This window comes from Carettochelys insculpta, chromosome 27 (genome assembly GCF_033958435.1).
Source record: "Carettochelys insculpta isolate YL-2023 chromosome 27, ASM3395843v1, whole genome shotgun sequence".
Taxonomy (NCBI): Eukaryota; Metazoa; Chordata; order Testudines; family Carettochelyidae; genus Carettochelys; species Carettochelys insculpta.
The window spans coordinates 12165539-12192771 of record NC_134163.1 but is presented as its reverse complement, the minus strand read 5'-3'; the positions used below and the strand labels follow the sequence as shown (position 1 = coordinate 12192771).

The 27233-nt window shown below is 53.1% G+C and overlaps 2 protein-coding genes across 2 annotated transcripts in view; one reads left to right on the top strand and one right to left on the bottom strand.

Moving 5' to 3' along the window:
• The window catches only part of ARID3A (AT-rich interaction domain 3A), a 126414-nt gene extending 123757 nt beyond the window's left edge, over nucleotides 1-2657 (bottom strand). The window contains exon 1 of the mRNA XM_074978632.1: nucleotides 2533-2657. The gene's annotated coding sequence lies outside the window, so the exon portion shown is untranslated. The remainder of the gene's footprint in view (nucleotides 1-2532) is intronic.
• On the top strand, nucleotides 2410-27032 carry R3HDM4 (R3H domain containing 4). Its single transcript, XM_074978633.1, has 8 exons — nucleotides 2410-2534; nucleotides 11453-11607; nucleotides 13922-14040; nucleotides 16523-16646; nucleotides 17276-17361; nucleotides 20112-20197; nucleotides 21166-21221; nucleotides 23928-27032. The coding sequence occupies exons 1-8, from the start codon at nucleotides 2491-2493 to the stop codon at nucleotides 24029-24031; spliced, it is 774 nt and encodes a 257-aa protein (XP_074834734.1). The 5' UTR covers nucleotides 2410-2490; the 3' UTR covers nucleotides 24032-27032.
• The last annotated feature ends 201 nt before the right edge of the window (nucleotides 27033-27233 follow it).

Below are 27233 nucleotides of genomic sequence, written 5' to 3'. Positions count from 1 at the left end.
GAAGGAAGGCAAAAAGCGTTACCCATCACCAGTGTCTTTGCTGTAAAAAGAAAAGAGGAGCTGGCTCCACACCCCCAGCCAATCCCTTGGCTGGGACAGCAGAGGGGATGGTACTCAGTACCAGCAGGTGCTGGTACAGAAAAAGCACTGCCTGTCACTTGTAGGAGTAGTTGATGAAGAAACTTAAGTAGGATGTGTCTCACTGTGAATATCAAAGGTGGGGAAATTGCCCAGGATAGTCGAGATCTCTGTTCAGGCCAAGGTCGAACATGTCAAATTTGCAAAGGAATTCCAGTTCAGCTGTCTCCCTGTGTAATCTTGTGGTAAAATTCTTTTGTAGGACAGGTACTTTTAAATCCATTATTGACCGTCCAGGGCTATTAAAGTGTTCCCCTGTAGGTTTAGGTGTATTCCAATTGCCTGACGTCAGATTTATGTCCATTCATCCTCTGATGCACAGACTGTCCGGTTTGTCCAATGTACATGGCAGTGGGGACAGATCACATTAATAGATCACAGATCATAGATCACATTAATGAATGTGAGGTGTATGAGACCCTGACAGTGTGGCTGGTGTGGTTAGGTCCTGTGATGGTGTCGCTTGTATAATTATGGGGACAGAGCTGGCGATGGGATTTGTGGCAGGGGAGGTTCCTGGGTTCGAGTTTCTGCAGTATGGTGTGTGGCTGCTGGTATTGCTTGAGGCTGGGAAGCTGTCTGTAGGAGAGGATTGGCCTGGCACCCAAGGTCTGTGAGAGGGAGGGAACATGTTCTAGGATAGATGGTGGGTTGCCAGTGATGCATTGGAGGAGTTAAAGCTGGGCTCTATGGGTGATGACAAGTGGTGCTCTGTTATTTTCCTTGTTGGGCAGCATGGAACGGAGACAGTGGGGTTTACAAACTCTGCAGGGACCTGCCAGGGTTAATGAGTTGCTGCCAGCCCAATCAGTGCCTATGCCTTAGGGTGTCAGGCCAGAAGGGGGCAGCTAGACAGGGGACAGCCCTGTCAGCTGGGGGTCAGAGCAGATCACCAGCGAGGATGGGGTGAGAGAAGCTGGTTGGAGTCTGGAAGTGGGCTCAGACTGAGTGTCCCTGAAGCAAAAGCAGGCCCTGGTCAAGAACGATTGGGAGGGACCTGGGAATCTGCCAAAGGTTCTTCAGCCAGGCCCTGAAAATGGGTTCTCCCACCTGCAGCAGCAGAGGAGTGACTGAGAGCTGAGCCCACAGGCTGTTGGGATGAATAGCCCTAAAGAGGCTGCACTTAGAACTAAGCTCAGCTGGGACAGAGACTCATTGTCTGCTTGCCTGGGCAATGACCCTGGGCTCTGCTATCTGAAAGGGCATTGAATTTGACCAGTCTGGAAGGCTGAACCACTTAAAACCAACAGCAGCTGGAAACGCAGGTGGGGAAACTGAGGCAGAGAGCCTGCAGCACCATGCGCATCAGCTGCAGAGGGGAGCAGCTAGACAGCAACAAGCTGACAGCTATACAACAGTGTAGGTTCAAGTAACCCTTTCCTGCCCGTAACAAATGCCCCCTTCCTGCCCCTCAATGCCTGTGCCACCCTGCCGCACTTCCACCCCATTTGGCCAGCAGCCATGCTCCAGCCTTACTCCACTCTGAACCCCAGCCCCTTCTGCACCCCAAGGCCATCTTGCCTTGTGTCTATTGCCCCATCCCACGCTGCCTCCTGCTGGGGAGCAGCCCAACCCCTGCTGCACCCGCGTATCCTCCTGCACCCCAGCTCCTGCTGCACCGCGTATCCTCCTGCACCCCAGCCCCTGCTGCACCCCCGTAACCTCCTGCACCCCAGCTCCTGCTGCACCCGTCATCCTGCACCCCATCCCCTACTGCACCCCATCCCCTGCTGCACCCGTGTATCCTCCTGCACCCCAGCCCCTGCTGCACCCCCGTATACTCCTGCACCCCAGCTCCTGCTGCACCCTTGTCATCCTGCACCCCATCCCCTGCTGCACCCGCGTATCCTGCTGCACCACAGCTCCTGCTGCACCGCGTATCCTCCTGCACCCCAGCCCCTGCTGCACCCCCGTAACCTCCTGCACCCCAGCTCCTGCTGCACCCTTGTCATCCTGCACCCCATCCCCTGCTGCACCCGCGTATCCTCCTGCACCACAGCTCCTGCTGCACCCGTGTCCTCCTGCACCCCATCCCCTCCTGCACCCCAGCCCCTGCTGCAACCCTTTATCCTCCTGCACCCACATGTTGTCCTGCCCCCATCTCCATTGCCCCGTCCCATCCTGCCCCTCTGTGCCCACTGCCCCACGCCCGGCTGCACCCCCATCTCCACCCTGCCGCTCTCTCTCCCTATTGCCCCACCCGCGCCGGGCCCGCAGTGGTTAATCGCAGCGCCCGCCCCATGTCTGACACTGCTTCCTGTGGGGCGGGGTGTCGGCGGGGGGCCGGGCTGGCAGCTGGGCCCCTAGAAGACGGAGCCGCCCGCCCGGCCGCCTGCCCTGGCCGGCCCCGCCATGGTGGTGCTGTCGGGCCGGGAGGCCCCGGAGGAGCCTTACCTGTGAGTGTGACGTGGCGGGGATTCCCCGGGGTCTCCCGTGCCGTGGAGAGGGGGCAGACCCGGGATTCCCCGTTCGACCCTGGGGGGCCCTGTGCCTTGGCGGTGCAGCCCCGGGGTTCCCTGTCCAACACTGGGGGCCCTCTGCCGGAGTGGGGGCAGCTCTGGGGTTCCCCGTTCGACTCTGGGGGGCCCTGTGTCGTCGGGGGCGGGCAGTCCCGGGGCTCCCTGAGGATTCCCCCCGACGTCTGTCTCTGGAGAGCTCTGAGTGGGGGCAGGAAACAGCTGTGCCCGGAGAGGACCTCCCTTCCCTGTGGGATTCCTCCCCTTTTTGGGAGCAGTCAGAGTGGGGTCTCTCTGGCTCCCCGGGAGATCCCAGGCCCTTTCCCAGGCGTGTGTGCCCCTGTCTAGGACAGGGAGATTCCCCCTCCCCATCCCCGCTTCAGGGTGGGAGTTCTGGGGTTGTTTTCCATCCCCTTCCTCAGTTGCGGGGGGCAGAGGGAGGGGCTCAGCCCCCAGGCATGGTTGGATCCTTTCTGCGGGTGGGGGCAGCACTCTCAGTGGTAATAAATTAGGGTTCTTCCCCCTTCTGTGATACCATATCACCCCCCATGCATCCCCTGACACTAGAGGGGGCTGACAATACCCTGTCGGGTAAATACTAGAGGGTTATTTCCTTATTGTTTCTCGCTTCTGGAGTGAGGGGTTACGATTGAATGGCTCCTGTCTTCTGGCCCCAAGGCTGTTGCCCCATGGCCTGCTCCACCCCCCATGTCACCCAGTCCCTCATCCCCAGTGTGGTGCTGTAACTCTGACAGATGTTTGTCACGTAGGAGTGGAAGGTGCTCAGCTCCACAGAGCAGTATAAAAACCCATAGAGCCTGGAACCATCTAAGTTTTCCTCCTCTTTGTTTCCCCCTTGAACGAGACCCTCTCCCATACAGTCTACAGCAGTGGTTCCCAACCTTTTCTCTTGTGTGGACCCCCAATCACACACCCCAAACCATTCACGGATCCTCATCGAAGCCAATTCTAGCCGCTATCTACACGTCCTTAAATGAAAAAGGAAACCACAGCATAGATTTTTGGACAGCAGTTAATAACATTATTGAAAGAGATTTAAAAAGAGTAATTGATTGTGACTTGGCAATTTACTTAACACTTAATTTCTATGATCATTTTTATCTATTGTTTATTTTGTTCATAGACCCCCTGCAATACCGTCACAGACCCCCAGGTGTCCATGGACTCCAGGTTGGGAACCACTGATCTAAGCCATCCCTTTTACCCTTTCAGAATAGTGGCACATTAGCTTTCTTCCAGTCTTCTGAAGTTTCTCTAGTGTCCCAGGACTTATTGGGGAAAAAAAAATCAATATTAACAGTTGTGTGAGCTCCTCAGTCAGCTCTTTTGAAACTCTTGCATACAAGTTATCTGGACATGCTGATTTAAGAATGGCTAACTTCAATGGTTGGGGATCTCTGGTCTATGGCATCTGCTTCATTACACTCTGGGGCTAGGGCTGCTTCCTTTCCCCACCCTTCAATGACACACAGAACGTCATAGTTCTTTCCCTGCCCTTCTCAGCAGCAGCCAGGGAATGCAAACACCTTTCCCCTTATTCCAAGACATGCCTCTTGAACTGCCAAAGGGCCTGTGATGCCTCCACCTATCTCCTGCCATGACTCACTGCAGTCCTGAAAATGCAAGGCCGTGTTTCAATGAGGCAGTTGCTTCAGTTTAAGTTAATTTGAAGCAAATTCCAGCAGAGAAGCTTTTTCAGTTCGGTTCCCAGCTGGCTGTAAGCTAAACTGGAACAAGCTGCCTGGCTTACACTGGGGTATGTGTTCACACAGCCTCTTGGATTGGTTTAACTACACTGGTTTCAAAGAGCACGTGGAATAAAACCAGCCGTCTCATATAGACAGCCCACAGGCTTCCTGCCTGTGGGATTCCCCAGCCCAATTCTGTGCTTCGCACCTAAGGTAGCTGTGCTGGGATGTGTATTATGTCTCCAGCCAGCACAGCTGCATAACATGCTCATTTGGAATAGGTGTAAATGATGCCGCAGCTTGTCTTAGGGCTGTTTTGCACTGTGGGAGTTATAAGAGCGTAGCTGTGATCTAGCTGCAGCTGCGCTTGGGAGGTCAACATGGCTGCGGCTTTTTCTTTTCCCTGAGCACTGTAATTGTGTCATTCTGAGTTTTAAGCACAGATCAGACGTTAGCTATGTACTCCTACAGCCTCCATTCCCGTAGTATCTAAGACTTAATGTATTAACCCTGGCAATACCCCCATGCAATGGGGAAGGAGCCTCATCTCCATTTCAGAGGGGAAACTGAGGCAAATAGCAACTGAGTGACTTGTCTGAGGTGCATCACAGCCAAGAATTGAACCGAGGTCTCCAGACTTCAGTGTTCTAATCACTAAACAGGACTGCCTCTCCAGAGGCTAAGGCAAAGGAGTCTCAGACCTCTGCCTGGCTACCAGTGCTGGTGTTAAACCATGGGGTCTTAGCTTGGAAGTTTCAAATTGGCTTAGCACATTATGATTATCCTGGGATGTGTTGGGCCTAATGGAAGTGCAGGGAAACTCCCAGGAAACACTTGCTGTAGAGGGGAGTCAGGAGAATGCAAAGGCTGAAACCAGCAGTGTTAGAGGAACCTCAGGAAATGGTAACAGATTTTTGTTTTGCACCCTGAGACTTAATTCTTAGTTACCATCAGACTGGAAGTATGGGTTGGGTGTGTAAGGGGCACAGGGTTATTACTGGGTTAATTAGCTAATTATTGTTTACCCTGAAGATACTCTGCATTTATAGCCCCTTTCATCCAAGCTCACTTAATACTTTATAGAGTGAAGTTAGCGTCATCCTCCGCCTCTTCCATGTGAGCAAAGTTAGGTAAAGAGAAGGGGCGTCGCACGGAGTCACTGCTGTGCATTAAGGGCTGGGCAGCCATGCCATTTAGCTTGAAGCTACAACAAGGTAGAATCACAGAACGCTGGGACTGGAAGGGGCCTTGAGAGGTCATCGAGTCCAGTACCCCTCTCCTCCTGGCAGGACTACGCACCATCTGGACCATCCCTGATAGAAGTGTAAATATCTCCCATGATGGAGATTCCACAACCTCCCTAGGACCAATAGAAATCATTGAAGTAGAAGATTGTAACAGTCACCTGGGCTTTGGTGTGGATGGAAAATTGTTAGCCTAAAAACTTTATTTTTTCAAGGTGGATGGGAACAGAAACCCTTGAGGGGCATATTCACCTTGGTCGGCCTGTTGGGTTTCTGGGACTCAGACCTGCCTATGTCAGTATGCTGGGGAAACTGAGTCTGCCACTGTCATCTGGTGAAGTTTACTCATTTAATGTTGGATGCCCCTGGACTGGACTGCCCCTTTGGTACTTGCCTGTAGACCCTGTTAGCTAAGATGGATAAGACCCTGATTGGCAGCAGGGCTCTAGGGATCCAGCCCAGGGCATCTGTCTCAAAGCCAGGCAGTCCTCAGGTTATAGTCCATGTAGGATGGTGTAACGGGGGCTACTCGCTTGTGAGCGCCCCTCAGTGGCAAAGGAGTGCTACGTAAGGCCTTTGCCTGCTTGCCTGGTAGCTTCCTTGCTCCTGGGGTCATTTCCCCTGGATGCTGCCTTGTCTGGTTGTCTTCAAGGTTCTGGGGCTAGCATCCAACTAGCCCTGTCCACGGTGCTGTCCTTTCTTGCATTAAGCTTGGGGCCAGTCCTGGGCCATTGAATCTGGGCCTTACCCAGGTCTAAGCTCAGCTTGCACTCAGAGCTGTCCATAGTGCTGCTGGCCTCCCAGTCAGCATCTAGGCTTGCCTGGGTCAAGCGCTTGTAAAGAACTGCTAGACCCTGGTCCGGCAGATTCTTTTATACTGGCCTCCTGGGTTCTGACTGGCTGCTGCAGAGACAGCCACTCTGTCCTGCCTGGAGGACCTCTTTTCTGCTCCTCTTGCTGGGATGGAGTGTGGCAAGGCCTCTGGCCTCCTGCCGAGGGCATATGGGGTTTAGTCCACCCCGTCACAGATGGCTTTCTAGTAAGAGAACGCTGTCCATAGTGGGCAGGGAAGCCCAGTTCCCACGGCTGTTATCCTAGCACAAACAGTCTTCCTTGGGATGGATGCATAAGGCTCAATTCTGCAAAGCCAGTTTCTCATCTGAGGAGCATTTGGGACCATTTGCAGCTCATCCTGTTCATAAAGTAGCAAAGGCCAGAACCTGTTTGATTTTTTTCTTACAGAAGAGCTGTAAACAATCAGCTGATGCCTTTGCCTCTAAAATTGTTGCATGGGAAGGCTCATGTGTGTCATTGTGAGGCTCGCGGCTTGCTTTAGCATTAGGGCCAATTCTTTTACATGACTGGAAACCTGGACCGTGTGTTCTTAGAGCCGAACGCCAGAGCAGTGACTTGCTTTCACCCTGCTGATGTCTTTGCTCCCCACCCCCATTTTTAACTCAAACCTGAGGGGGTGGACAAGAGAAGGCGAGAGATTGAGAATGAGTTCACTGGGGTAAAAATCAGTTCGGGGAGAGATTTGACGCTCTGTAGCTGTGCCTGCGCTAGCTCCCACTTCGAAGGGAGCATAGTAAGGAGGGTGTCGGGTAATTACAAATGAAGTGCTGCAGTGCGTATGCAGCACTTCGTTAAGCTAAGTCTCCACTGCAGCAACTTCAAAGCAGCAAACTTCGAAGGGCTGGCTCGTGTAGCCACGGCTCCCCCCTCAAAATTTTGAGGAGTAAAGGGACTTCGAAGTACCGGCAGGTGAGTCACAGCTACACACCAGCCAGCACTTCGAAGTTTGCTGCTTTGGAGTTGCCGCAGGGGAGAATTAGCTTAATGAAGTGCTGCATCTGCAGCACAGCACTTCATTAGTAATCTCCCGACACCCTACTTACCATGCTCCCTTCGAAGGACTGGTTCTGTTCAATGTCTTCATCAATGATTTAGATATTGGCATAGAACGTACGCTTATTCAGTTTGCAGATGATACCAAGTTGGGAGGGGTTGCAACTGCTTTGGAGGAGAGGGTCATAATTCAAAATGATCTGGATAAATTGGGGAAATGGTCTGAGGTAAACAGGATGAAGTTTAATAAGGACAAATGCAAAGTGCTCCACTTGGGAAGGAACAATCAGTTTCACACATACAGAATGCGGAGAGACTGTCTAGGAACAACTACAGCAGAAAGGGATCTAGGGATTATAGTGGACCACAGGCTAAATATGAGTCAACAGTGTGATGCTGTTGCAAAAAAAGCAAACATGATTCTGGGATGCATTAACAGGTGTGTTGTGAACAAGACATGAGAAGTCATTCTTCCGCTCGACTCTGCGCTGGTTAGGCCTCAGCTGGAGTATTGTGTCTAGTTCTGGGCACCGCAGTTCAAAAAAGATGTGGAGAAACTAGAGAGGGTCCAGAGAAGAGCGACAAGAATGATTAAAGGTCTAGAGAATGTGACCTATGAAGAAAGGTTGAAAGAATTGGGCTTGTTTAGTTTGGAAAAGAGAAGACTGAGGGGAGACATGCTAGCGGTTTTCAGGTATGTAAAAGGGAGTCACAAGGAGGAAGGAGAAAACTTGTTCTTCTTGGCCTCTGAGGATAGAACAAGAGGCAACGGGCTTAAACTGCAGCAAGGGAGGTTTAGGTTGGACATTAGGAAAAAGTTCCTAGCTGTCAGGGTGGTCAAACACTGGAATAAATTGCCAAGGGAGGTTGTAGAATCTCCATCGCTGGAGATATCTAAGAACAGGTTAGATAGATGTCTATCAAGGATGGTTTAGATAGTACTTGGTACTGCCATTGGGGCAGGGGGCTGGACTCGATGGCCTCTCGAGGTCCCTTCCAGTCCTACTGTTCCATGATTCCATGATTCTAGCTAGTGTAGACACGGCCCGTAGGAGCAAAGCTCTGGGCCCTGCGATGCTGAAGAACAGCGGCGTGTGGCTTCTCCTGGGGAAGCTCTCAGCTCTTCAGGGCAGAGAAGAGGCAGCAAGCAAAAGAACTGGTTCCCTTTCTAACAGACAGGTACCGTACATGGATACAGGGCCTTTTGGAATGGATACAGAGGTTTGGAGGAGCTGGCCAAGCAAGCAGTGTCATTGGGGCGACGGGGAAGAGGCCTTTAGCTTCACGCTGCTGCCAGAAAATTATTGCCCTTTTTCTAAGACCCACCCTGCCCTTGGCATGATGCTGAGCTCAGGCTGCCTGTCGGAGTATCTGAGCAACCTGCTGTTGTAACCCACACAGCTAGGTGTGGTTCACCGTGCCGTGTTGTGGCACCTTGACCCCTTACACAGAGAGAGAATGATTCTCCTTCACAGCCTTAGCTACGAGCCCAGACTCTAGTGGCCTGTTCGCTAAGCTGCAGAGGTTCCTGGTTCAAGTTCCCCTGGGCGTGGTTATGCTGTAACTGACACCAGGCTGACAAAGAAGTCGGTTTGGGACTTGCTCTTTGCTCGTGGACACAAAGCCTGTGATTGAGGGGCCGGTCATTCCCCTTTCTGGTGCTGTGGTTGCTGACCCTTGTGATCATTAACTAGGTGTGCTTGCAAGGGAGGCTCCAGTTGGTGTGTAGAGCGGTGGGGGTACCCCCCAAAGTTACTTGAGTAAAAGTACAGCTGCTTGCACTTCTGGATACTTGAGTACAATCAAGATGTGATGAATGTGTGTACTTTCACTCCAGTAGTTTTCCGGAGGGACAGCGATGACTTGTACTTAAGTACCACCCCAGCAGTTGTACTTTCACTCCAGTAGTTTTCTGGAGGGACAGCGATGACTTGTACGTCAGTGCACCCCCCTCCCACCCTGCAGCAGTTGTACTTTTACTCAGGTAAGTTTTGGGGTACTTTTTCTACCTCAGGTGAGGAGCAGGATCTCAGATGACACAAAGCTGAGGGTAGTAACTGGAGGAAGTGGCATTGGGGGTGGGGCGTGGGTACTCCTCAGTTCCTGTAAGCTAGCAAACTTGCCTCTGTGTAAAGACAAACTGAAACGTTGTTTGTCTGGAACAGTTAAAAGCAGGCGCTATATCTGCCTCCTCCTCCCTGCCCACCTGCTAATTATTTTTTTTTTCCATCTGTGCAATTTTCCTTTTTCCATGTATCTGTTTGCCTCCTGTTGCTGCATAGAAACCCACACCAACAAACCGGGAAGCCAAATGCCCGCAGCAAGCTGCCAAATACACAGATTCTGAAACCAAAAAATAGGGAAACGTCTTCAGTTGTGTTGCTGTACGTGGCAGGTTTAAAAAAAAAAATCAGGTGGAAGTCTTGTACCTTCTGGAGAAACAGTTAACGTAGGTCGTCACTGAATTCCTTTGCGACTCATGCTGAGGTTTAAGCTTTACCTAGGCGAGGTTCAGCTGGCAGAGAGTGGGAGAACTGCCGACTGCAGGATGCTTTGGAACCGATCGCGAAATCTTGTTGTTTTTTGATTATTAGATTTACCCGGCATTGCTTGGAAAAAATTGAAAATGCACGTGCTCCATTGAGATCATTGTCCCAGGGTGGGGCTGGACAGGAGGGCTTCAGTACACAGAACCTCTCCATGGCTGCTTCAGCTTCAGCAGGTGCAGTTGGGTGAGGGGTGCTTGTCCGTCAGAGGGGGCAGGGTTGGGTTCATCTGCTCCTTTGCGCTCCCCAGCCAGCGTGAGGAGTGCAGAAAACTGTGCACTTTCCCCTCGCTCCCTGACAAAGGCGAATAGCCAGCAACATCCCTGGACGAATTGGTGGTGGTGGGTGGGGGAAGCTTCAGCCCCCCTGCCATCCCTCAAGGGCACCTGTCGGGTGAGGGACTCAGGGCTGCGGCAGTCCCCCAAGTGGGCAGAGGGGCACGCCCCCAGCCAGGTCCTTTCACCTGCCTGGTGATTCTGTCTCTCTTTCCATATGGTTTTCTGAGAAGTGATCCTGTTCCAGGCACATCTCGTTCTCCTAGCACAACTAACCTTTATGTTGCTTTAAGGGTTGATAAGAGGAAGCTGTACACCAGACATGGTGGTCCTAGCTCTTACCATTCAGGAGGAGTTCTTGGACGGACAGGCAGACAGACAAACTCTCCAAAATATATAACTGATTATCCTTATTGCTATGGTTTTGACTGTACCTTGACCCAGAAATTTGCACCTCGGTAAAGATGAGCTAGACTGTGTCTATCAGTGCATCATAGAAAATCTTGCCCTTTTAATATGGATTTATATGGTCAGTAAAAGCAAAGCCACCTATGTTATATAAATAGTTAGATTAAATGGACATCTTTTTCTTTAGCTGCTGGGTGCTTGGTTTCAATACAGCTGCCTCTTGGCAAGCAGTCTAGTTAGACGTGGGTGGAATCATTGCTCTGTGCATGGCAGAGGGCAGTAACTGTCTCATTCGTTTATCAGCTGCATTCACTCTGAAGGTCGAGTAGTTCTGTTTCCCTGTTGGGCATATTATGCACCAATTTCAGGTTGATCTACAGACCACTTACCCAGCTTGTGGTCTGATCTCTAAATGGGTTTTCTGTGCTCTCCAGAGGCATGTGTTTTCTCTTGTGGGGACTTTTCTATAGCACTCAAGGTAGTGTCCTCTACAGTAATTATAAACTGACTGGTCAACCGCGCCCCTCCTATGGAACTGGAATTATGCAATCAGGCAGTGGGGAAAACTAAAAAAAAAGAAAAAAAACAAAGAAATTGACAAGGTAATGAAACTTTTCCTGTGCTTGTTTAATTTGATTGAAGAGGGTTAAAAGCAGCATTTTTTAATGCACAGTAAAGTTTCGAAGCTGCACTCTTGGGGCAAACTTTTGACACTTCTCCCAGTTCGAGCCTGAGGTCCCCAGGCTCTTCCAGCTGACCCGATGGATCTGAGCAGAGCATCTGAGCAGGAGGCGCCTCACATGGTGTGTTCTCTCTGTTTGCCTGCAGGAGGATTGAAGACTGCCTGCCACCTCTGGGGAGCTCCCCCTCCAAGAGGTTCTCTCCCTCCAAACGGAAGCAGCACTACATCAACCAGGCCATCCGCAACTCAGACCTCATCCCAAAGGCCAAGGGGCGCAAGAGCCTGCAGCGTCTGGAGAACAGTAAGGATTAAGCCTTTTGGGGCTGCGTGCAGCCTCTTCCTCTTGCCCTGACTCCACCAGCCTTGCTCATGTGAAGCAGCCTCTTATCCCGGCGTTGGCCGGTCTGTTTCACTGACAGCAGCTTGCAGCGGGAGGGCCGGCTCAGGGTGAGCAGGGCTGTTGCAGTCTGACCCTGCATTTCCTTGTCTCCTTCAGGTTGTCAGACTGGTATATTCACTTAGATCCAGTCGCTGCAGTTGGAGCTGCACGGAGCGCTCTGGACAGACAGGCTTACGGCTTTCAGAAATGACTTGCGTCTGTTTTTGTGGGTACTCAACTTGGCCACTTTTAAAGGGGCCTGACTTCCAAACCTGCTGAGCATCCACCTTCTGAAACGCAGGTCCCTGTAAGACGAGTCAGGGTGCAGTCATTGGTGCAAACCTCAGCCAGGGTGGTGCTGCTGCCGCCTTAAAATGCTGCCAGTATATTTTCCTTCCTACACCGACCCTCCTGATGGATTTTTCCTGATGATTTTGCCCCTCTGTTTACTAATTCCCAAGGCTCTAGTTTGACTAGTCAGCTAGCTGTGGGTTTGCCCCGTGTAAAGCAATGCTGCCCATCTGTGGTGTAAGTGTCTTACTGTTACCTGCACAAAATTCTCCATCATTCCCACCTTCTAGGAGCAGCTGCTCTTACCCTTTCCTAGGGCTCAGGCTGAACTTTACATCCTGTGTGTTTATGAGGTCTTTTACCAGTGAAAGGCCGTGTCTACACTAGCCCTAAACCTCGAAATGGCCATTTCGAAGTTTACTAATGAAGCACTGAAATGCATATTCAGCGCTTCATTAGCATGTGGGCGGCTGCGGCGCTCCAAAATTGACACGGCTCGCCCCGACAGGGCTCCTTTTCAAAAGGACCCCGCCTGCTTTGAAGTCCCCTTATTCCCATCTGCTCATGGGAATAAGGGGACTTCGAAGTAGGCGGGGTCCTTTCAAAAAGGAGCCCCGTTGGGACAAGCCACGCAGCGGCGAGCCACGTCAATTTCGAAGCGCTGAGGCTGCCCGCATGCTAATGAAGCGCTGAATGTGCATTTCAGCGCTTCATTAGTAAACTTTGAAATGGCCATTTAAATGGCCATTTCGAAGTTTGGGGCTAGTGTAGACGTAGCCAAAGAGCGTTATGCAGTAATATCCTATTTATTAATCAGATATTATTTATTAATAATGATTAAAAAAAACCCCAAACGCTGCACACACTAAGGACAGAGCAGCACTTGTCACTCCCAATAAGACAGATGAAGTTGTCTTGACAGCCAGTCAGGATCAGGTTCATCAGGGGGACGCCAGTTTCTGCACAAAATCATTGGCACAGGGTTGAGGTCTGACAGCTCTGATCTGAGAGCTGTGCTCTGGAGTTTGTTTCCAAAAAACTTCCTTTTGGACGCCAGTTTATATAGTGGAACTCGAGTCTTGCTTAGCTCCATTTTAACCGATTATTTTACAGGTTGAACCTCTCTAATCTGGCACCCTCGGGACCTGACCAGTGCCGGATGAAAGAATTTGCCAGACCATGGGAGGTCATATTGCCTGGCACGTTACCAATACTTCCACATCTTACTGGGCTTTGAGGAGACAGTTGGGGTAAATTACAGCTAAAGAACAGCACAGAACACTGAGAGCCAGGACTGGTGGCTGGAACCAAACTTTATGGGATTGCAGGAAACTTGGCCGCACCCATGGTCAATGATCATCCAGCTAACTCAAATCATGCTGGATTACAGATGCTGCCAGACGAGAGAGTTTTGGATTGCAGACTTTCAACCTGTTTTAAATTTTCCTGAGTTACCCATACTGTAATAGAATTGCCTAACCAACACCTAATTGATTTACACCTAGCAAGGTTGATTATAAAGGAGGCAGAAACAATTAGGAACCAGATAGAGATCCTGTAAACACACAGTAGGAAAGTGAGGCCCATAATCGCAGAATGTAGAATCCACAACCCCAACTATTGCTGGTGAAAGCTGTCGGACAAGTTTTATTTCCCCATCTTGAGATCGGTTTCTTTTTCTGTTGGTAGCAGGTTCTATAATGGCAGGGTCTCCTGGTATAGCAGCTGGGTATTACACTGTTTTAATGCAATTTAAATAGTCACAGAGAGGTCGCCATGTTAATCTGTATCTTAACAAAACAAAAACGCAGACCTGGAGCACTTTAAAGACTAACGAAATGATTTATTCGGTGATGAGCTTTCATGGGGCAGACCCACTTCTTCAGATCTGGAGCTAGTGACTGGCCCTCCCTGCTCCTTATTGCTGATGGGCTCTGTTTCCTAGCTCAGTACCTGATGACTCTACTGGAGCGGGATGAATGCGGAAATGACGATGGGGAGCTCACTCACCCGGCTGCCCCCAGCATCTTCACAGAGGCCTGCAACAATGAGATGTACGTGGAGGTAGGTGCGCTCTCACAGCCGCCTCGTGCCAGGGGCAACCTTACTCACTCCAGGCTGGGAAATCGGGGCATCGGGTATCCAGTACTGGGAACAGTTGGTGCTTATATTCTTGCTATTCCCACCAATGCACTGCAGGAACTCTGACTCACACTCAGCTTCCCAGTGTTGTAAGGATGTGGCCTGCCCCAAACTACGCAGGGAATCTATGTCAGAGCCAGGAATAACATTTAGGAGCACCTGGTTCCCAGCCTACTAGTCCACACTACTGAGGAGTCTGAAAGCGAAGGAGTCTGGAGCCTCCAGGTTCTTTTAACCTCCCTGAAGTGCACTGAGAGCCTCCATCCTGCCCTTCCTCACTCCTGCCGCCAATGACAGGAGCGGGGAAACTGACCAGTGCAGTAGCAGTGGTCGGTTTCCCTGCTGCTGTGAGTGGCTGGGAGCTGGGGCTTGGGTCTGGGCTGCCTGCCTGCAGGGGAACCAGAAGCGCTGGGCAGTTTCCCCATTCCTCCAAGTGGCAGACGTCCTAAAGCCAGGCACCAGCTCGCTGTGAGTCACACTGTCCCAAGTGCACGTCTCTCAGGGTGCTACTCTACTATAACTCATGAATGCAGTGTGGGTGGATAGATACTGATACAGATACACTCTCTCTCAGGGTGTTCATCTGGGCTGCCTTGGGAGAGAGTGTTTCCTCCAAGCAAAATTAAGTCTCTAGAGTTGGCTTTTGAGGCCTTCCTTTCCTGCGTGAGGCCCTCAACTGGCTGAGACAGCTGTAAACAACAGCAGCGAATAGAAAGCTGATCATTAACATTAATCTTAGAACTGGACAGGACCTCGAGAGGTCATCAAGTGCAGTCCCCTGTGCTCAGGGCAGGACCTGTCACCATCCCTAATCTAACCTGCCCCAGACCTTTGGGAGGCCCCTTCCAGGGCTGAATTCACAACCCAGGGTTTACAAGGCCAATGTGCTAACCGCTGGTTCTGCCTAAGGATTGCTCAGGCCTGGATGAAACCTTTTGTGTGCTCAGCACGTTGCCTAAGTTTACACTTGCTGCCTTGTAGAGGCACCATATCCCAACATGCCACGCTCCATCTAGCTCTGCAGAGGTCATCTCTCCTGCATGGTGAAAACGGGGCAGAGACTGCTTCCTTGTCAGTCTTTTTCTGGTGCCTCGTCAAACCAAGCTTTAAACATCACGTGACAGGCTCATGCCTGTGTCCGTGGCCTGGAACGGAGAGGTTGAGGCTTTGCCGGTGCATTCAGAGCAAATATTCCAGCCCCAGACTAGTTCCTGCTCAAGTTCTGACCGTAAGGGGAAGTCAGTTCTGGGAAGTCCTGTATCAAAGCAAGCAGCACTTCCTGCTAAACAGGTGCTTGCTAAATCAAAGCTGCCCTCCTCCGTATCACTTGCAGCATCAAGCAACTTGGTTCAGGCCTGCTGTTTAATCCCGTGTGGCCTGCCTTGCTCTGACACTTCGGTCAAAACAGATCGCTTGCCGAGCCTCCAACTTGCAATCAGCTGTAGAAGACGGCGCAATCTGCTTTGGAAGGAGACGTTTGGAAATGTTGTTTGCTCTCTCCTATCTTAGCTGGTGAGGCGTTTAACGTTGCCTGGGAACAGAGGCAGCTCCAGAGGGAGCATCAGAGCGTGCACTTGTGGATTCTGTGCTTGGAGAGTTGGGGGCGGTGGATCCGGTCTGGTGTCGGAGGGGTTAATTGTGGCCTTGAGCTGAGCCATGCAGGGAGACTTAGCCTAAAGGGTTACTTGCTAAGTTTAATGGAAAGCCATGAATGGAGAAACCTAAGAGGCGCGTTTCAGAGGGGCTGAGTGTACACTAGCAAGTTCTTTCAGAAACCCCGTTGCTTTTCTGCAAGAGCGTGCAGGGCGTCTGCACACACAGCGTCCTCTTTTGAGCCGACGTCAAGAGAGCGCGGCTCTTCTTCCAGAAGCCCTCCCCTGCTCCCCATCGGGAGGAGAACTTACTTTGAAAAAAAAAAAAAAGCACGTGCGGATGCTCTGCCGGCCCTTTTTTCGAAAGAGCAGTCCTCTTGGTGCTGGAGTTTTTGACCCCTGGCCCGTTCTTTTGAAAGGTGGGGGGCTGTGTGGACAGTCTCTGTCGGAAGGGCGGATCGATCTTTCAGTCCACTTTTTTGCGTGTGGATGTGCTCTTTCGGCAGAAGATTTTTGGAAGAAGGTCTTTCGAAAGGTCACTGAAGCGTCGATGTAGTCAAGGGCTTGAGAGGGGGCACAGGAGAGGCTTTCTTTCCAGGTTCAGCGCTGCATGGGATTTTTGGGATGGCTGCTGGTGAACAGGGGATGGTGACCGACTATGGAAAGATCGTGTTTTCTTTCCTGCCTGGAGACAGCAGCAGTTGCCATAGCTAGCACTGTCTCTCTGCAATCGACTTACCTGCCTAGCCTAGGCCAAGCCTCCGCGTCCGTTGCACAGGTCTCCACTGGATTTGCTTGGCTCCCCTTTGCAGATCTGGAACGACTTCATGAACCGGTCTGGGGAGGAGCAGGAGAGAGTCCTGCTCTACCTCGAGGAAGAGGCCAAGAAGAAGCGCAAGAGAAAGCTGCCTGTTAAAACAGAGGACGCATGGAAAGGTACCGAGGTGGGAAGGGAAGGCTTTGAAACTCGAAGTGGGGGGTACGTTTCCAGACCTCACCTTACTGCCCCCTGCTCAGCTCTCATTCCGCATCAAAACGTGCTGACCATCCTGCTAAAAGGATCAGGAGGGAGCCAGTTCAGATGGAGCCTAAGTTTATCTGGTGGCTCTGCCCACCCCTGCTACAGAGGTAGCAGGTCAAGCCACCTGGAGCCCGGGGTGTCCTGTTCTGGCGCTGAGGGTGGTCAGGGAGGCAGCTTCTATCTTCCTGATCCCAGGCCTATGGAGCTTGTGGAAGCAGGGAGTTGTTGGGTTGATTGTGCCACCTATGCCTTTTCCTGCTCCAGATCCACGTTGCCCCTCCCCGGGAGGTGCCCTGGTGGGGACGGTTGCTGCCTCTTGTTCCCCTTTATAGGCGAAGAAGAGACGATCCCTGGCTGACGTCCACTGAGGGTGATATTTGCCCCTTGTTTGAGGAGTGGGACCTTCCCTCTGCCTTTGCTGGGTTTCCAGCCGTTGAGGGCAACGTTCGTTCAAGTCCCTGGCTTGCGCACACAGCCGTCGCATCCCTGGAACGAAGCGGGCCAGGCCGATTCTTTCAAATCTGTGTTGCTTTGCTTCCTCCAGAGCATCCCGCTTACACGCCCAAAGAGTGTTTCCAGCGCATCAGCCGCCGGCTTCGCACCACACTGAGACGAGGCAGAATCCCCATGGTGAGACCCTGTCAGGTGATCGTAGCATCCTAGTGTTGGAAGAGACCTAGGGTGGTCATCGAGTCTAGCTCGGGGTTGGCTCGGGCTGCTCTGGTCTCTGTGCTTGAAGCTGCTCTAGGATATCTCTTGTAGGGCCGGTGACCCATGTGCCCCTTCTGGCCAGTTGGCAGAGCCACTGTTCTGATTCTGCTGCAGCTGGGGGTGTGATTTGCAGCTTGTGATGACGTCGGCACAAGTGAGCCTCCGGCGACTGCGATGGGCGTGTGCTCGAAAGCCCCTTCGGCCTCACCGCTGTTTTAATGAGGTGACCAGCGTATGGCCAGCCTGGGTGCACCTTCGCAAACTGCAGGTCACACCCCAGAGTGCAGCCTGGCCAGAGCTGAGGATGCTGCGGTTGACGCAAGAATCTTTAGGCTGGAGTTTTCGCCCACTGACGTTCATGGGAATCAGGTGGCAGAATCTCCCCTCTGTGCCGGTGGGCGGCCAGAGAAATGCAGTCTGCTCCAGAACAGAGTGGCTCAGGAGATCAGGTTTGGGGAGGAGCCAGGAATGGAGCCTGTAGGTTGGAGGGATTTGATTTGATCTGGATCAGTTAAGGGCTGAAGTTTTTGCCATCTGTGAGTGGCCCATTGGGGGCCCATCTGCAGACCGCTGAGCTCCTCCGTACGCCCCTTGCACACCGGAGCTCTCCCCTTCCTCCGATCCCCTTTGGGGGAGCTGCAAATTGCTTGATTCGTGCTCTGTCCCCACTCTGCCCCCCGCCCCCCAGAGCTGGAATGCCATGAATCAGCTGTTTGCAGTGTTCCAGCTCTGGGAGGAAGGGAAAGGAACTGGGGGCAGAACAGCAATCAGGCAGGTAGCATGCTCCGAAAGCGCTGGGCTGGGAGGGAGGGGGCGGAGCAGGTGAGTGTGGGGCCCCAGGGTGCAAGAGCCGGGGGTAGGCATGGGCTGCAGGTAGGACCCCACTCTGCATGCCTCTGGCTAGCTCCTGCCATGTCCACATCACACCCACCACCTCCACAGCTGCCCTCCCCTCACTGATGGACCTCGGCTTGTGGAGGCTGAGGAGTAAGTGGGGCACTGAGACAGCCACTTAGAGGTGACCTCTGCGCAGCGGCTCGAGCAGCGCTGGCAGAGTGCGGCAGAGTAGCTTGCCTTGTTCCCGTTCTGGAGATGGAAGCCTCTGCCACCTTCTCCATACTTCACTCTGGAGGGGGAGAAGTCGTTTCTATGAGAGAACGATTATCAAATGGCCTTTGAAAGCAAGAGCAGCCAGGCCTGTAGGAAGGAGACGGGGAAGAGAATGGCGTGAAGAAATTAAAGGAGTATCTAGGCTTCCCGGGTCAGCTGCTTTTCCATGATTCCCGTCCACTGACGGGGGGAAGATATTACTCTTGATCCGTCATAAACCGCCGTGGGCCGACAATTAGCCCTGGTTACTGAAGGGCCCTGGGCTTCCGCTCCCTTTGCTTTTCAGTGCCGTGATTTTTGTGGTCTGTTTTTCCCACCGCCTCTGTTCTGCCCCTGCTTCTGAAAACAGCCCCCGCTGGGGCCTGGCGTTGCGGCTCGTTTGCTCTCTGATTGCACCGCTCTCCGCTGCTAACTTTTTAGGTCACAGCACCCCAAAGAGCTGTGCGGTTGCTACTTGCTTATTATCCCTGGGGGGCAGGCAGGAAGCAGCAGGAAGCTGGAGTAACAGGCCTGGAAACCTGTTACCTACTGCCCGTTTGCAGAGGCCAAGGTAAATATTGACTCAGGGAGACTGTTCCAGGGAAACAAGTGGCTGCTGTTGGATTCTCGCTTGCCTGGTCCCACTGTCCCACCCTCATCAAGCACCCATCTAAAATATTTATATTGCAGTCAAACTTAGAGAACAGGCTTCCCTCTAATTTTTTTCATTTATGTGCATAATAAATTTTATGTGCGCCAAGCCATGTGCTGATGTACACCACCCATAGAAACACAGGCTGTGGCTGCTCTGCTAATCACCTGGGCAGCACCTGAATCTCTCCTGGGTGGCTGCCAATGTTCTGTCCAACTTTTTTCACCCGGGGCGGAATAAATTTTGCAATGAGCACTGAGGTATGTGCACCACCAGTAGAAAAACACTGCTGGCTGTGGGCACTCTGCTATTCAGCCAGGTGGCACCTGAATCTCTCCTGGGCAGCTGCCCAGGTGCTCAGCTTACGGGGAACCCTGCTAGAGATGGTCTCAGACAGTGTTCCTGTAAGCTGAGCACTTGAGCATCCAACTAGGTAAAATTCAAATGCCGCCCAGCTTGTTAGCAGAGCACCCGCAGCTGGTAGCCTGTGTGTCTCTTGGTGTCTGCATGTGTCTCGGCGCATGTAACAAAATTTACTCCACCCATGGATGGAAAAGAAAATTACAAGGTGCATTGGTGGCCACCCAGGAGAGATTCAGGTGCCACCCAGCTAATTAGCAGAGCACCTACAGCCAGCAAGGTGTCTTTCTATTGGCGGGGCGTATTTGCACGTGCTTCAGTGCATATAACATTTATTCTGCCCAAGGATGGAAAAATAGAGGGGATGCAGTATCTTAGCAATGGCTCACTCCGGAGGGAGGTGTCCGAGGAGCTTGTGGCGTCGTGTTCGCGAGTCGGCCGGTCAGCTGGCCCAGCCTTCTGGATGCCTGCAGCTTCTTGCCTACAGCTGCTGACCTGAGGCTGGTTTCCAGCTTCCAAACAGTTCCTGAGCCCTGTTGTCACCCGCACTCGGTTCTCCGTTTTGCAGGGGACTCTGGAGTGTCTAGAGGAGGAGTTACTGGCCTTTTTCTCCATCACCCCTCACTCCGTCTACACAGCAATGATGGACAATAGGTAATCCTTCTTCCTTGCTGCTGGGATGCCCGGGCACCTTCGCTTCTGTCTCGGAGGAAGCCTGGAGGGAATGTTTCGCACGGTGATTCCTGCTTGAGCTTGTTCCATCTTAGTAATTAGCTCTCTGGTGGTGTGTATGAGCATCAGGCTGCCGAGGGGCCAGGTGCTCAGGGTCCTGGAGCTGGGCTTGCAGACTCAAGGCTCGAATCAGACACCACTGTCCCAGCAAGGAGCCATTGATTTGAGTTTTTCAGCGTTGTCTGTTGCAATGGTCTCATGGGACACAGGGGCCTCTGCCTGCCTCCCCTCGAAGCCAGGCCCGTGGCAGCTGGCTCCCATGCAGGGGGCGTCTCAGGCTGCGGGGCTATAGAATTTCAGCATAGATGTCCAGGCTTGGACCAGAGCCTGGGCTCTGGGGTCCTCCCCACACATGGAGCCCCATGAGTCAGCTGACACAAGCCAGCCACAGGGTTTGCAATGGAGACCAGAGGTGGGAAGAATACCCAGAAAGTTACTTGAGTAAAAGTGCAGCTGCTTTCAATTCTGGGTACTTGAGTACAATCTAGATGTGAAATGTGTACTTTTACTCAAGTAGTTTGCCCAGTAGGACATGGGTATCTTTGTACTTAAATACCCTCCCCCAGCTGGACTTCCACTCAAGTAACTTTTAGGGTACTTTCCCACCTCTGACGCAGGCACACCCCCAGAGTCAGATCTGATCTGAGATTGGCACTGGAGAGGGAATCCCCCAAACTGCCCTCTCCAAAGAGGGATGGCCAGATTAGCTCAAATCTTGGGTCACTTACACTGGTAGCTTGCTGGCCATTGGGACGTAACATGCTGGGAACCCTCTGATCCGCAAGCTCTTACGCTGGAGTGTGAAGGCAGCAGAAGCAGGTGGGGGTTTACAGCAGCTGACGGAAGCGTCCCTTGTGACCAGAGCCTCGTTGTTTGTGTTTTTGTTCCAGCTTTGAGCGGCTGCTGCTCCATGCGCTCTGCCAGTACATGGACCTTGTCTCCGCCAGTAAGAGCCTCCTTTACATCTCCGCTCTCCATCGCTATCACGCCTCTCCAGCTAAGCCCTCCTCCTCCACGCCCTGCCTCCCCCCATGTGGGTTGTGCACTGCAGCTCCCAGATAACTGACATGAAGCACTGCCTACGTAACCCAGACACCTACTGGGGGCAGGTCACTGGCCTATGTAGTGATATTTGGGCCACTTACAGAGGGGCCAAATGAGTCTCCTCTGCAGCCTTAGCTGAGCAGCACCAGGCTTTTAACTCAAACTCGTGCACTAAGCTCCAGAGGTCCGAGGTTCAGTTCTGCCTGCTGACGGTTATACCTCCACTTCCCTGGGAGCTGGGGAGGCAGGTGGATTATCCCTGGGAACCTTTGAAGGCTCCTTTGGCCACTGGGTGTAGCATGGGGCTGGGAGCAGTGTTCCCTCTGATCTTCTCCACCTGTGGGTGGAATAAATTTTGTCCTCTGCACCAAGACGTGCCGATGTTCACCGCTAGTAGGAACACCGACTGCGGCCCTGGGTGCTCTGCTAATCAGCTGGGTGGCACCTGCATCTCTCCTGGGTGGCCGCCCAAGCGCTCGGTTTCTAGGGACTGCTGGCTGGGAGCCAGGAATTATTCTAGCATTCTACTCCTAGCTGTGCCAGTGGGTCTCTACATGGCCGGGGTGGGGGGGTCTCTTTCACTGCTTAGCACTGTGGGGTTTGACTGGGTCGTCTTAGTGCAGCCATTGGGGAACACAGGTTACTGCATCAAATGCTGAGCACCCTCCCAATGGGTCTGTCGCCTTCGGGCCAGATCCTGAGATTCACAGCCCCCTTGGTGGGAGCTGAGTGCTCTGGATTGGGCCATTAATTACACAGCTCAAGGAGCCTCTTGCAACTCAACCAGCTCTGCCCTGGGCTTTGCATCCCTCCCTGTGGTGTGTCATTTTTCCTGTCCCTTCACACGCAGCCTCCAGCAGAACTCAGGGAGCTGGGGAAAGGAAGGACTGCTTGCAGCTAGCAGCAGCGTTTCCTGCCAGCTGAGCATTTGGGTGGCTGCCCAAGAGAGAGTCAGCTGCTGCCCAGTTGATCAGCAGAGCGCCCTCAGTCGACAGCCTGTGTTTCTCCTGGCAGTGCACATCCGCACATGCCTTGGTGCACATAACAAAATTTATTCTGCAAATGGATGTTAAAAAATTAGAGGGCACCCTGGTTAGCGGGGTGTGCTCTGCAGGAGACGGAGTGTGTCAGGTGGTGCATCTGCTAGGCTGGGAACCACATTCCCTCTGGCCTCTTGGCAAGTCAGTAGGAGTTGCTACTGATTAAAGTGAGGCCGAGTTTTGACCCAAAGATCCACCAACCACGGCAAGGCTGAGCCGTGGGAAGAGTTCGGTGGCTCCCGGAATTGATCTCGTAATTGGCTTATGAGCCGTTCACTGGGGAGTGAGAACAAGCTGCCGTCCTTCCGCTTGTTATCGGGAGTTTTGGCTCAGCCAGTTCAAAGCCACCAGCTGTTTGGTTGGCCCAGTCGGTCTCTTGCAGCATCAGTCTTTGTCTGTGGCCGGCCCCTGCCAGGCAGCCAGCAGGGGGGTTCCGGACTCGAAGGGCAGGCTGTCTGCTGCCTGTGTGCGATGGGTGCTTGTCGGACAAAGCTAAATTTGGGTTGGAAAGAGGCACGTGCAAATCCTACTGGGAATGCAGCACTTCACGGCTGGGAGGTGCAGTGGACCTGGGCTGGAGTTGTGTCAGAATCCTGGGCAAGTCATACTGTCCGGTTGTGCCTCGGTTTCCCCATCTGACTCACCTCTGTGGGCAAGGGCGTGAGAGGTCCTTGTGAGAGTCTGCAGGCAGGTGTGTTCCTGCCCTGTTTGTAACCCAGCACCCGCAAACATTCCTGGTCTGTCCCAAAATTATCCTTCCCCCACTCCCCTTGGGGCTGGCATTTAGTGACTTAGCTGCCCCTTGGGCGGGGTGGCCAACCAGTTAGGGACGGAGAGCCACAGACACAGTGCAAAGAGCCATGTGTGTTTTATTTACTTGTATCTATCTATCTATGTGGCTCATTGCCCTCTGCCTCACCCAGAGCCAGGCACCCTCAACCCCACCCCCCACTTTAACCCAATCCTCTTCCCTCCCCCATCCCCAGAGTCAGGGATCCCAAGCCCCCCACACTAACCTAATCCCCTCCTGCAGGGCCAGGCACCCCCAACACCTGCTCTGCTCTAACTCGATGCCGGCGACTCAGCGGAGCCACCACTGCCACCCGCTTCTCCCACCAAGCGCTGCGGCACGAGTGGTGGACGGCACACCCGGCACATGGCTCCAAGGAGGAGCCGCATTGGATAGCTCAAAGAGCCGCATGGAGTTGCCCACCCCTGCCCTGGGACAAGTGCAAACTTCAGTTGTTGGGAACAAACCGCAAATCGCAACCTGCGAGTTCTCCTGAGCGTGGCTGTCGCTGCACTTTTCTCCGGGCAGGATGTGACAGTCTGGGCCTCCGGTGCCCCAGGGATTAGATGTTCCTGTAGCTTATCCCCCTGGATGGGAACGAATGAGACCCACCTGGTCTGATCGTGGGCGTGAGTCAGTAAAAGAGCGGTGTATCCTTCTGCTTGGTCCTAGGACCCTTCCCTCATGGCAGGCCCAAAGCTTGTGCTGTTTTCTCTGGCTGCGGTGGGGGGTGTGTGACCTGTCTCCAGAACAAACTCCTTCCTCTCTCGCTGTCCAGGTTCTGATTTTGAAGGGAGACGCCAAATGAAAGTGAGCAACAAACGCCGAGTCTTCCTGCCCCCGGAGTTGCTGCTGTCCGCGTACTTGGAGCAGATGAGCTGATTGGCCTGGGGGGCGCGTCTCGCTCAGGGCTCCGGGGGGGTTTGTCCCTCCCCAGCCCTGCTGTCCGTCCACTCTGTCCTCGGGGGGGGGGAAATCCAGGGTGTGCCTGCGCTCCCCCAGGCAACTCTCTACTTGCGCAGTGGTCCAAGTGGAGCGGGCAGGGCTCTGCTCCTTGCGCACTGCTTCCCTGGCCCATCCCTGCCTCCCGCGGCTTCCAGTGTCCCTTCCCCATGTGGCATGAGTTATTGCAACACCACGGTGTGACTTCCTGCTTCCGTCCCAGCCTCCCAGGGCAGGCCTGGTTCCACCCCAGGCTGCTCTGTACCGCTCCCAGGGGAGGGCGCCATCTCTGCTTCTCGTAGGGGGCCGGCCAGCAACCCCCCAGGCAGACCACTCTGCCAAAGAGCCACCTGCGGGACGGCCCAAAACGGCAACCTTGGGCTCAAACATCCAACCCGCTTCTCAGCGCATCATACCAGCGGCCTCTGCCCCGGGGACCCGGCCTCTCTTGAAGCTGGGAGGCCGAGGCCGAGGCCGAGGCCGTCGCTCTGGGTGGGCAGAGTCCGAGTGGGCGAGGGCAGGAGGAACTGACTCCACAGCTCTCCCCGGCCGCCTGCAAGGGGCGCAGTAGGCTGGTGGGAGGTGAGGCAGCATCGTCCACGCAGGCTTCCCCCTGAGGGCTTCTCGACGCTGGCGAATGCATTTTGGCTGGTCGTGATGCTGTTCCCTCTCGTAGCGTAGTCAGGATCTCGATGGTGTCTCTCCCGCCAGCCCACGTTAGGGATAAAGGATCCAGCCAGGTTCGGGGTGATGCTCTAAGACCTTTCACCTAACGGGCACTTGTGCGTTCAACTGTGCGGGGGGAACAGGGTTGCTCACGAAGGGAGCAGATGGGTCCTTCCGTCTCAGCCCCATTTTTGCTATTATTTCCCTGGCTCTCTGGCTTGACAGCTTGGCAGGGAGACTCCAGGACTTGGTGCTGCTGCCAGATATCCACACATGTAGGGTAGGAGATGGGGCTGCAGGCCGGATGCCTAGCCCTGCCTTGGGCGTGGCATTATCTCCCCACAGCTGCCCTCCTGGGAAGCGTGGCCATCTGGACGCCAGCTAATTTAAACACAAACAATGTGGCCCCTAGAGGACTTTGATTGCCCCGGGGGTGAATTTGGAGCAGTATGTTCTTGACAAAACTGTTCCATTTTGCTCCTCGCGTTTCTGCCGCTCGGCCCTTGTAGTTGAACTTCTAAATCGTCTCATTCCTCCACTTGGCAAATGCTTAAAGCGATGCTAAAACTTAAGCACATGCTTAAGTGCCTTCCTGAATCAGGACCTGCGTGTCCAGCCGCTGCCTGGAGCGGTCCACTTGTAAATTACATGCCCCAAGCTGGGGAGGCAGGAAACCAGCTGGGGTCAATTACCACCTCATGCAACAGCTTTGCAGGGTCAGGGAGGGGCTGGCACTGCTTTGATTTGTGCCCAACCAAACCGGGAGTAACCAGCCCTTTGTGTAGTGGGTCTCTGTGTAGCTCGGCACTGAGCAAACAGCACTCTGAAGCTGGATCGCTGTTGTTTTGGCTTCGGCACAGGCATCGATGAGACATCGACACAAAGGCCTGGCTTTCTCCATCTTTTAGAAATATAATTGGCATCATTTATAGCGATCTGGGTTTGTGTCTGTGGAATCTAAGCCAGGCCCTGGGCAGTTCTGCCACTCACTAGCATGGCTGGGTGTTAGAGCTGAGTATCATCAGTTCTGCCAGGGGTCTCCGGGATGGGAAGTGGGGGGGAGGGTATTTTATATCCTGGTGCAACTGACCGGGCTCCCTTTCCAGCTCTGGAGCATCATCAAGTGCCCAGGTGTGGTTTTTAATGTGTTTGATACATGTTGGGGTGTTTAATTTGGTGCGTGTCGAGAGCTTGTCTCCTGCTGGTTTGATGGGATGTGTCTGGTTCGGTCTCTGCATGACCTTGTGCTGCTGGGTCATAACTCAGTCCTGTACGAAGGGATCGGGGAAGGCTCCTGTGTTGGAATTCATTGCTTGTGTGACTGGCCGAGATTCCTGACTGGGAACAAATGTTCAGGGCCCAGTTCTTCTCTCGTCTATAGAGCAGCTCCTGGAGTCGCTCCTGATTTCCACAAGTTAATAATCAGGATTAGATCCACGTAGGGCAGGATCCGGCCCGGTTCCCCTCGTCTCATGAACACCCGTGTCGACTGCGAATGACGGTGCTGCTGCCAAGGAAGTTCTGCCGGCTTTATGCCGAGAGGGTGGAGAATCAGGCTCCATCGATAGCTCCTCTTCTCTGGTCCACCAGCCTGATGTGAAATAACTTTTTTTCAACAAAAAAACAAACAAAAACCAAAAAAAAAAATCTCTCGCACAACAGGACAGCGGAGGAGCAAAGCTCTCCTGGGCGTGGGCAAGGGCTCTGGGCTAGGTGGACAATGCAGCAGAGCAGACCATTGTGCTTGGCTTCCTATGTGAGCGTCAAACCCTCGCACCGTGCTGGGCAGAGCAGGCAACTGCCTGCCTGTTGTCTCTGGGGCCTGGCTTCCTCTCCTGCTGTCTCTGCCTCTCCAGCCCAGCTCCTGAGGGCTTGGTCTGGTGAGAGGATGGAAACCAAAGTGATCTCTGCACTAACTGTGCCTCCATGCAGCCCGGCTCCCAATCAGGACAGTACTGTGGATCGTATCGTGGATATGGATGGTGTGTGCCGTGCTTCCGGGATTGTTTAATGATTTGTTTTTTAATTGTGTAAATGGTATTACCCTGCCCCAGCTCTTGCTTCTGGTTAAAGGATCATCACCACCTGCAGCCTTTGGCTGAGCAAATCCCCATGGGACAGGGACGGCATGAACTTTGTAATGCTTTAGGCTGCTTTGAGCCAGAGGCCAAAACTGGGGCTTGTGTGAAATTAGATTGTTCCTTCAGAGCTGACTCGGCTGTTGAAGGTACATGCACGAGGACAATAAATCATGCTGCTCTGGACTCATCCTGTCCCTTCGCGTGTGGTGTAAAAGTGATTCCAACACTGTCCAAGCCAGGGGTCGAGGGTAGCTTGCTAGCAAGAGAGGTCAGACACTCAGGCTGTGTCTGCATTAGGATTTTCATCAGTTGAGGGTGTGGGAAAGAAACACTGTGGACCAAAACCAGTTTCACTGACAAAAGCGCCGCTGGTGCAGACAGCACTGTCGGTGGGA

Excerpts from the sequence above, each read along its gene's own strand:
- R3HDM4 (XM_074978633.1), top strand. The coding sequence starts at position 2,491 with ATGGTGGTGCTGTCGGGCCGGGAGGCCCCGGAGGAGCCTTACCT. Across the intron at positions 2,535-11,452 it reads GCCCCGGAGGAGCCTTACCT|GAGGATTGAAGACTGCCTGC; the intron begins GTGAGTGTGACG and ends GTTTGCCTGCAG. Across the intron at positions 17,362-20,111 it reads GACGAGGCAGAATCCCCATG|GGGACTCTGGAGTGTCTAGA; the intron begins GTGAGACCCTGT and ends TCCGTTTTGCAG.